The sequence below is a fragment of the Camellia sinensis genome, chromosome 4, assembly GCF_055761805.1.
Source record: "Camellia sinensis isolate YWXY chromosome 4, ASM5576180v1, whole genome shotgun sequence".
Lineage (NCBI taxonomy): Eukaryota > Viridiplantae > Streptophyta > Magnoliopsida > Ericales > Theaceae > Camellia > Camellia sinensis.
Window position 1 is genome coordinate 103407266 of NC_138964.1, and position 10558 is coordinate 103417823.

The following is a 10558-nucleotide window of genomic DNA, read 5'->3' on the forward strand; positions in this document are numbered from 1 at the left end:
TACTATCATCAATAATCTACATCTATTTTATTTAATGATATAAATTTTTGTAATATTTTTATTTCATTTTGAAATAAAAATTATTCATTCAATAATTGTTATATAATTAATTTAATGATTGTAATATTGAAAGTTTCATTTTCATATATATATAATTATTCATTTTAAAAGATGAAAATTACATAATGTAATACTTTTTTAGTTATAAGTTTATAACAAAAAAAACACAAGTCATACATAATTAAATTTAAATACCACCACACATGAAACATAGCCAAACATCTCATTAATCTTAACTAAAATACTCTAGGACAAAATTTCTTTTATTTTTTATTCCTAATAAATAATTTACATAGATAATGTGTTTATCATTCATTTTCTGGAGAAAAAAAAAAAAAAAAAAGAGCTCGCGCAGGCCAATCCCGCGGGACTGAGCCTAGGCTCTAGGCCCTATTCAGAGTGGGCTTGAACTTGGGCCTAGTTTTCACTTTTTGGCCCATGGCCCTGCTTGCCAAAAAAAAAAAAAGAGCATGTGAGACCTGCATGAGTTGGCTGGGGCCCGGGTCCGGGTGGGCCAAGCTAGGTCAGGTTGGTCCATTATTACATCCAATAATGATTCATCCCCCCTTTTCCTCCCACTCCCTTTGACCCCCTCTCTCTCTCATTGGTTACATTTTCTTTTTCTTTTTCTTTTTTTTCCTGCTCCTCCAATCACCACCTGCCACGTGGCAAAGGGGGGTGATCCCCAAAAGGGGGTCCCAAGCATTATTCCCTATACATATATAGGTGAGTTTGATTGATTTGTAGGCAAATTGACAAATCAAAATGGCATACCAATTGACCCGCTGATTGTTATGAACTAGGGGAGTATTACACATCAATGAGATCAGGAAACAAATATTTACAAAAAGTAAAAAAGTTTATAAAATTTATATTTTTTTCCTGATCCACACTTGCGTCTAATTCTCTCATGAGCTAACCTGCCCAACGGAACACAATCAGCTTCTCAAACTATTGATTTGAATTTGTTTGAGTCGATACCATTTATCATTTATTTTGCACTCCCAACTGGTCTTGTAGGGCAATAATTGTTGTGAACAACAAAAAGTAAGTTCAGCTCAAAAGAGAGAGTAAGTTATTGCCAACCCAATCAAATTATTTAAACTTCTACCTATTGATTGTTCACAACAACGAAAGAATATAAATATTTTCATTAACATTAACCTACATAACCCATAAAACTACATGATTATTCTAAAGATATGATTTTACAAAAGATTTAACAAAAAGAAAACCCCAAATAAAAGTCTAGCTTCTCCACCGTTTCACACTGCCCTTTCACTAATCTGACTCATTAACTGGAGTGCTTGCATGAAATGCTGACGGCCTTGACGGTGCTCCAAATAGGTTTAAGGAGAGGGGTTTTGAAGAACCAATATGCCCAGTTCCGCTCTCTCCTAGACTGAGCTGTGACATGCCCACTAATTCATCCACGTTCACCGGTTCTTTTGGAAGAATCGGAATTGGCCTAATGACTTGATGATTAGATGTATCTACTGCTCTCTCTTCTTCAGGGGGGCCTGTACTTGATAGCCAGTGTGGAAATGGAACAGGTAGATAAACCGGGAAGGATGATGTAGGAACTACAGTTGTTTGGTTTTCGCCCAAAGGCATTGTCCCTTCTTCGGCTTCTTCAAACTTGTCTTCAGAAGTGGCTTCCATGGGTTCGAATTCCGGTTTGAGAGACAGCTTTAATGAGAGTAATGAGTATGAAGTAGCAGTTTCTACTGCTTCAGAGGGAGGGAGCGCGAATTGTTCTTCTGGCAATGTTGGCGGATCTATGCCCTGACAAATGACATAACAATCAGGAAAACAAAATTAATCAAAAGAATGTTTGGTTTGTGTGTCTTTGTCGATGACTTAAAAAAAATAGGGGCATGACAATAAAAAAAATGTTTTTTTCTTTTTTTTTTTTACATATTTTTATTTGCTATGAAAATTAATATTACATTCATAAATAATCAAAATTAATGCTAAATATAAAAATAAAAAAGTAATCCTAAAATTAACTCTTATCGTTTATATTTTTTTATGTTGATTTAAAAGTACTAAGAAATTAGTTGGGACATGCCTGACGTGTCTCTTGAAAATAAATTAATTAAATAAAGGGACACACTATGGCACTTGTTTCAAAGTGTCGGTGCATGGTACGCATATGTGCTTGCATTCATTACACACACACACGAGTGGCTCATGCAAAATTTAGTACAGAGATGCAAAACAAACCATTTCTGGAACCATGTCGAAAAGACTTGATCGCCTCTTTCTTCTAGAAGCATTAGTATGCCGGATAAAATACTTCTGGGCATGGCTTGCTACCTGGGTAGGAGTCCTTGATGTAACAAAATTACGTGATATCCCACGCCAGTCTCCTTTACCCAACTTCTGGAGACCAAGTAAGAATAGACGATGTTCCTCCTCTGTCCACGGAACACCTGGGAAACCAAATCCAGTATTTGTAAGTGTACATTTATGATGATTATCTGATAAGAGAGTTTCATCTGCTCTAGGTTATCTTACTTACCATGAGAGAGAGAGAGAGAGAGAGAGAGAGAGAGAGAGAGGGCTGTAAATCATTCATTGCAGAAGGATATAGCATCTATGCCATACAAAAAAATTATGATCGTTGTACACAATGTGAGTAAAGATACAAGAGAAATAAATTGATTGAACCGAGTAAATTAAGCATTTTATAAGTATTGTCCTTCTCAAAACAGAAATGTTCTATAAACATAAAATTTATTCTACAAGGTCAATGAAACTCAGCCAAGTTAGGCTCCATCCCCCAAATAGTCAGGAGGAAGATCAACCATAGATGATACTAACACAGATGCCTTTATCTATAAAGAAAATTAGAAAGGCCCCGTCTTAATACAACCATCAAAATGAAATGCCTGCCAAGGCCAACCACCGTCAATTAATGCATGAGACCACAAATAGTTTCAAATACAACTGTGCAGTACATCACACTTCAGAAATCTGACTGCCATGGCCTGAAGATAAGTTCTTTGAAATCGTGCTAAGGATTCACCTCCTGAAAACAAGATGCTACTAAAATACATCTCTTTTATCTCTACTTATCTTCTACCATAGTTTCTGTTCATCTTTAATAGCTCAGTCTCTAATGTTTTTTTTATGTAAAATTCAACCTCAAATCCTTTGATTTGAAATCCGTCCATCCATCCAAACGGACTCTAAAGGATTATACTACTTAGGTTTGAAATCATCGAATTTGATTAGAGACGAAATGTACCACATTGAGGCCCTCCAATGTGCACTGTCAGTCCTTGAAACTATGTCACTTAGCTAACATAATGAGTTGTTACATGTGTGCAGGTCCATAATGCCTTAACAAGGACAAGCGCACAATTGGATGGAAATAAAGAAGGAAGAGCTCCAGAACATTTCACATGAACGAAATCCCTTTCGCACGAGCGGATTTCAGGCTAAGCAAGATGGGCCCTATTGGCATACCTTTGCTCGTGCCACTCTTTTCTACCACATGAGCAGATTGGGCTGAGTTCTGGGGCAATCTACTATCTAAGTTCCGCGCGTGCAAAGCTTTTGGGACACACAAGCAGAAATGCCTAGAAGTGCATGCACAAATCTGTTTAAATGACCTAATGCTTCAGGAGAGTATAAATACAAGTTCTGAAGACTGAAATAGGGTTCCTACTTTTGCAAGATGACGACTTAGGCGAGAGGTGATTCCTACAAGTTTTCCATGGCGTTCTTCCCCACCTTGGCAGATTCTTTACTCTCCATGAGTGGCTAAATCTATAATTTTCTTTTATCTTACTTATGTGTTCTTTTTGTGTTGGGAATGCATGTTATACCACTGCTGTTATTGTATGTATATTGAAAGCATGAGAGATTCATGCAAGGTGAGATGAGTGGTGTTGCAACCCTAGCTTAGTGCAGATGATTTGTGCTAACTGAAGATGATTCATGCCCATGCTTTGAGTACACCATTCCTCTTGCCAACGTTTCCAGACTTGTAGTTGCGAACCATTATTTGTTTCAAATCAATGATCTTCCTTGGCTTTGTACATATTTCTTGGTTACATAACTACTGGTGGATTTGAATCCATAAGAATCTCTCCATATTACTTTTCGATCTGCTATCGCTTTGTTAATTTAGGAACTTGCAATTTTGATTCCTAGTATAATCCTTCTCAAACGATTAATTCAAATTAATCTACCAACTGTCATTTAAAATAACTCAATTGAATCCAATGGTCCTTGTAGATCAACACCTAAACTTGTCACCATTCTATTGAATTAGAGGTTGAGCTTACTAGTATTTTTTGTTGGAAACGACCAGATCACAATTCAAGTGCAGACAAACGACAATCACCAACAAATCCTGCTAACAGAATAACTTTTCAACCATTTCAAATGCAGCAAGAGGAAATGATGAAGAATCAAAATAGCCTAAAGTAAAACAACTATATTGTGCCATATATTTGTACATTAATTATGAAGTCGATATGATACTAAAATTTACTGGAAGTGGTTAGACAAAGAGTTGCACAATGGAGACAAACAATTCTAGCAAGGCAATCAGTTTGCCTTAAGGTCCAAACTGAGATGAGATGAAAAATCTTAGTTCAGTGATACATTGCCTGATCACTTGCAATGAAATCAACAACTACATTAAGTTGAAGAACATCAATTGAATGATGCCGCAACTTATGAGACACTACATGGCACACACATGGACACACGACATGACACAAACACCATGCTGACATGATGATTTTCAAAAATGCAAGACATGCTATACTTCACACATGTTAAAAAGTCCAAATCTTTATAAATTTATTTTATGTCAAAATATGAATAGTTTATTCAAATGCAATGAAAAAAAGTAACAGCACTAAATAAAAGATTAAAAGTCGAATATTCCATAACTTCAACATCAAGATATTATTCTTGTAACAGTTGCATTTTAAAGAATGTAAAACATCGAAATACAAATGGTTTATTCATCATACCAATATTTCAAAATATAGTTAAAGTGCACAAGTTGTATGCTGAAGAATAAATAATATTGTTGCTATGAATAGATTCATCATACAAGTCATATTTGGAGGGTTGAAAAGGTGTCATAAATTTTGAATTAAGACATATTGAAGAAGTGCCAAACAAGCTTTTACAAGTGTCTATAGAGTGTTGATGTCCGACATAGATGTCTCATACGGCACACCTCCTCCATGGAAGTGTTCATGCTTCTTGGATGGGAAACCAATAAGAAGTAGTGATGAGTTCATTCATGATCCATTGAAAAACATCTTGGAAAACTTAAAAACAAGTCAGTCGTCATTGTATTTACTAGTTTGATTCACATTTAGCAAAATAGGAGGCTAAAAAGTCAAAAATAATGCTCATGTCAATTTCATTTGGATGGATATTTAATTGCATGAAATGGAAAGCATGCCTTTTATGTAATGTGTTGGGTCGCTCAGTCATGCTACAGAGGATGTGATACTCTCATTTCTCTTTCAAGACTATTTTTCTTCCCATATGGGGAGGCAACAATGAAAATCATCTAATAATTGGGAAATGCTAAAAACAACTTCTTGTTAGTGTTGAAAACATGTGTAAAAAGTGTATAAAAATACATTGAAATGTGTGAAAGTGTTCTCGGATATGTTAATAATGTATTGAAATATAAATCTTTTGGCATTTTAGTACTTCTTATTGACAGCTCTTAGGGATATCATTAGCCAAATCTTTATTAATTAACACATGCGGTAGAACATAAACGACATGAATATTTTAGCACAAAGGAGAATAAAATAGACTCAAATGATTCAAGTATTTTTCCGTAAAACTGAGCTACAAAGTCATAAATACACAATAATAGGGAGGGGTGCTCGCTGTTCAGTTTTGGACGGTTCGGTTTGGGGTTTGGACCTGCTTGCATATGTACAGTTTGGGAAAAATTGAACCTGCAACCGCCCGCAGTGCGGATTGTGGTTTGTGCGGATAGGGTATGCGGATGTGCAGGCGGTTTGCAGATTAAACCTTTTTCTTTAAAAATTTATTTTTGAGCCTTTTTTTTTTTCCTCTTTTGTAAATATTTATTTTGGATCTTTTTCGCCCTATTTTCTAAAATGCTCAACATCAATAATTAATGAATAAAACTTATAAAATTAAAAATACAACAAAATCAATTCCTAACACAAGCAAATCATTCAAAATCCTAAACTTACCTAAAAATAATTCTTCATTAACTTTTACATTCATTCAAAATGCAATAATAAAATAACAATAAATTATTGTCAAACTTTATCCAATTCAAATCCATTAAATAAAATAAAAGCATTTGCAAACTCACAAACTCCATCTAGGATAGGATGACTGAAATCAACGGTTCTTGCGGTACCCGCAACCTGTAATAATGCCATATTTCAAACCATATCCATCCGCATTGTATCTGCGAAACCGCCCATTTGTATGCGAATCGGTTCGGGTTGGACGGTTCGGATAACCATATTCCCAACCCTAATAATAGGTGATCATCCACATCCAATGAGAAATATATTATCTAAAACCGTTCCTCCCATGTTCCCCGCATAGAAATGCAACAATATAAAAAAAATAACTGGACAATAAATAGCTGCTAGCTCTGTCACTCTTAACCCCTTTTTTCCATATACATCCTTTAATCAGTAGTCCCCAATTAAACTATTATTTTCTTAAAATCTTAATTAGGTGGGATTACATCAAGAACTTGAGCATCAGAACAATAAGAACAATCTTAAAAGATAACCAGAGTTTGTAACTGCTCTAAGTGAATTAAAAGGGAAAATACCAATGGGTTTGTTTATTTATTTATTTCACTATTTTATAAGAATTATTGGTGATAAGTTCATTTCTATGGGGATATGATATTAGATTCAAAGATTGATTTTTTTCGAGACAAAGACATGATTAATGAAATTATTTGGTACAAAGGAAAAAATTTATTGTTTTCAACAAATTTTTTTTTTCTTCCCAGTTGTTGCTAGACTGGCATCGAAAAATTCACCAACGTCGAAAAAGTAGTCGAAAAATGGCTAGAAAAATAATCGGAGGTGGTAGCTAGCTGCTATAACTAGTGGTGGTAGTGATATGGACAAATAGGTTTAGTAGATAGATAGGTAATAAATAGATAAATAGAGAGATAACAAGTGGATAGATGGACAGATATGCTAGGGTAATACTGTCTTTTGAATTGTTTTGTCCATTTGGCTTCAAAAAAATAAAGTTTGGAATTCCAAAAATTTTAAAATTAAACTTATGACTCAAGTCACTATTTTATATCATTAGGGCAAGTGACAAGATATTATTTATTTTTGTTATTTCTTTAAATATTATTCGTAAATAAATAACCAAATATAAAATGGTGACAAAAAAATAAAAAAAAACGTGTGACATATAACATTTTCCTACCTACCGTACCCTTTAGAGTGAAGTTGAAAGCAAACACTTAACATGCTATCAACCACATAAATATCATGTGATCACAAAAAAAAAAAAACCATATAAATATCATGTTGGAAAAAATCAATATCAGCTAATAAGGACAAAAACACAAAAAACAATACAACTGGGGAGGGAAATTCTAATGTACACTCTTTTAAAAATAATATATCATATATATTTTTAGTTATATCATTTTTTTTTAATTATGTTATTATTTTAATTATGGCTTATGAGTTCTTTACTTACGCCTCATGTTGTGTTCAATTATAATTTTTTTTTTTTTTAAGTTATGACTCAAAAAATTAAAATTATGCATTTTTTATTATTATTATTATTTATTTTTTTTAAGTTATAAGAGCATCCCTAATAAAACTCTAATATCCCCTCCTTACCTATTTTAAGGGGTTTGACGGCCTCTATACACTTCCAGTAGCTTTCTTAAACACTTCCCTAAAATATGAATTGCTATGAGAAAAAATATAGAATTTGTTAATAGAATAGGAAAAGAATAGGAAGTCTGTTAGGAGAAGTAGATGAAAAAATAATTTCTAAAATAAAGAATAAATTTTTTAATAATATTTTTAAATAAAATATAAGTAATCTAATAGAGATGCTCTACGGTGCATAAGCCTAAACTGACAAATAGTGTGTTTAAAAAAAAAAAAAAAACTTAAAAAAATTTATATATTTTTGTTGCACTCAACCAAATAACACACCTTGCCAAAATTATTTATAAAAAAGGGCATAAAAATTAAATTAAAGGAAGACCAAGTCAAAACCCAAACGAACGGTGACAAAAGCAAGTCATCCACCCCGAAAGCACACGACACCACATCACACCACACTGATTTTGCTCATTTCACGCAAACTACAACCTTATAAAACCAATAGATTAATAAATACTCTATCCAGCCAATAAACAAAAATTAAAAGAAATATCTTAACATCAACTGAATAACGAATAATGAATAAAACGTTACTGTAACCGTGTCGACCCTCAATAATAAAAATATAATAATTTTTTCAACTCAACCCACTTACATGTTGAAATATTCTCAAACAGAATAACCAATTGAAAGATCTCGCACATTTAATTTATGTAAATACAAAAATAAAAATTTTAGGTAAACTGTCACTAAATCTTAATAATTGGACTTAATTCTCATAAAGTCTTATTGAAAATAAGGCCAAGTTTGGGTACTTCCAAAAAAGCCAAAAAGTTAAAAAGTTAACACTATTCACCAAAAGTCAACAATTACGGCTGCACAACTCCCAATTTAAATTTTTCCCTACAAATCAATTTTTACAATTTTTTATTACACATTTTTCAATAAAAAGTCAAAAAGTTAACCCAAACATCCATATTTTCAACCTCAATTTTTTAGTCCAAAAAGACAAAAAGTGCACTTTTTTAGTCTTCCCAAACTTTGCCTAAGTATTGATAAAACTATCGCTAAAAATAATTTTTTGTGACAATTTTTTATATATCGCTAAAAATTAATAATTAGTGATTTTTTTTTTGTCATAATTTTTATAAATTATCGGTAAAACTTACAATTAATAATTTCTTTTTATAGGACCTATTAGATAATGACACTATTTATTATTACGACCTATACATGAGTACCAAAATTTTAACATAAAAATATATTGTCTTTAAATTCTCGTTTTTATATTAGACAAAAAATTTGAGGAAGAAGTAATGTCATGCTGAGATGGTATATTATAATTGAATGATCATACAAGCGTAAATGATAACGTGTTAATTTTTTATTTTTTTTGCCCTTTTCCCAAATCATATCTCAAAATTAAACAATTCCTTATCAATTATCAGCCAAAAAAAATTGTGTTTGAAAAAGAAAACAAAAAAAGAAATGATATGATTGGATTGGATTGGATTGGATTGGAATAGAAACAAAACAAGGAAGTACCTTTCTTGCGTTGGGCACGGCGATTGGAGGAAGAGGTGGCGTGAGCAGGGTCGTCTGAGAGGTAACCATCGGGCAGGTGAAGCGGGTCATGAATCGGGTCCAAGGAAGGAGAGCTGGGATTGGGTGAAGCGGCGGCGGAGGAAGAAGAATGATAGTGAGCAGAGAGGTTCCCCATGCTGGCACTCTTCTTGATGATCGAACCACCATCTGTGAGTCTAACCCCAAACAGCTTCACACCTGCTCTGGAGGGGCATGTTCGAGAGTTGTGACCGTCGTTGGCACAATGAGAGCATCGCCGAGTCATGGCCCAAACTCAAACGATGTGTATAGTCTCTGATAATATGTAATCTATGTATATATAGAGACAAGTTTTGGGTGAGAGTTTTTGTGGAGAAGACTTTTTAAGAGAGAGAGAGAGTGGGGTTGGTGTGGGGAGGAGTCCGAGTGCGTGTGTGTTTTTTGAGGATTTCTAGGAAGGAAGGGAAGAAGATATTATATGAGTACGGAAAGAGGAGGTCATTCGGGGACTGGATTTTAAGATTAATTACGAAATTAACCGAGCGCGAAGGCGAAGGCGAACGCGGTGGTTCGTTCGTTGGCATTGGATTGGATTGGATTTTTATAAATTTGGATGACTGCTCTTTGACTAAAGATGCGTTTGAGAATTTATTTGGGGTCGATTTGAGAAATTAGTTAAAAATTAATTTTTTAGTTTTATTTTATTTTTATTTTTTTTAATATATAAAAAATATAAGATTAGGTTTGGCATAATATAAAAAAATTAAAAAGTCACTATAATGTTTAAGTCACATTATCTTATTTAAATCACATCACTTCTCTATAACATCACTTCAAATCCAATTTATATTTTATGAAAAGTCAAAAAGTGTACTTATTTAAATCATCTCAAACAACCCTTAAGAATTGATGTGATTTAAAATGAATTAAAAAGTAAAAATTAAATTTTAGTTAGCTTTCCAAATTATCTCTTTATTTATAATTGGCGTTTTAATATTTTAATTATTTTAATTTAATTAAAAAAATCATATTTAAGATGATAATTAATTTTTTTAATTGATTTAATAGTTATGATA

General features: G+C 33.1%; 1 protein-coding gene across 1 annotated transcript; it reads right to left on the reverse strand.

The window, feature by feature from the left end:
• Positions 1 to 1112: 1112 nt before the first annotated feature.
• On the reverse strand, positions 1113 to 10112 carry LOC114288531 (transcription factor MYBS3). The gene is made up of 3 exons (XM_028232052.2): positions 9465 to 10112; positions 2287 to 2495; positions 1113 to 1845 (listed from the first exon to the last, which is right to left on the reverse strand). Exons 1-3 carry the CDS (start codon positions 9766 to 9768, stop codon positions 1342 to 1344), a joined length of 1017 nt encoding a protein of 338 aa, XP_028087853.2. The 5' UTR covers positions 9769 to 10112; the 3' UTR covers positions 1113 to 1341.
• Positions 10113 to 10558: the final 446 nt, after the last annotated feature.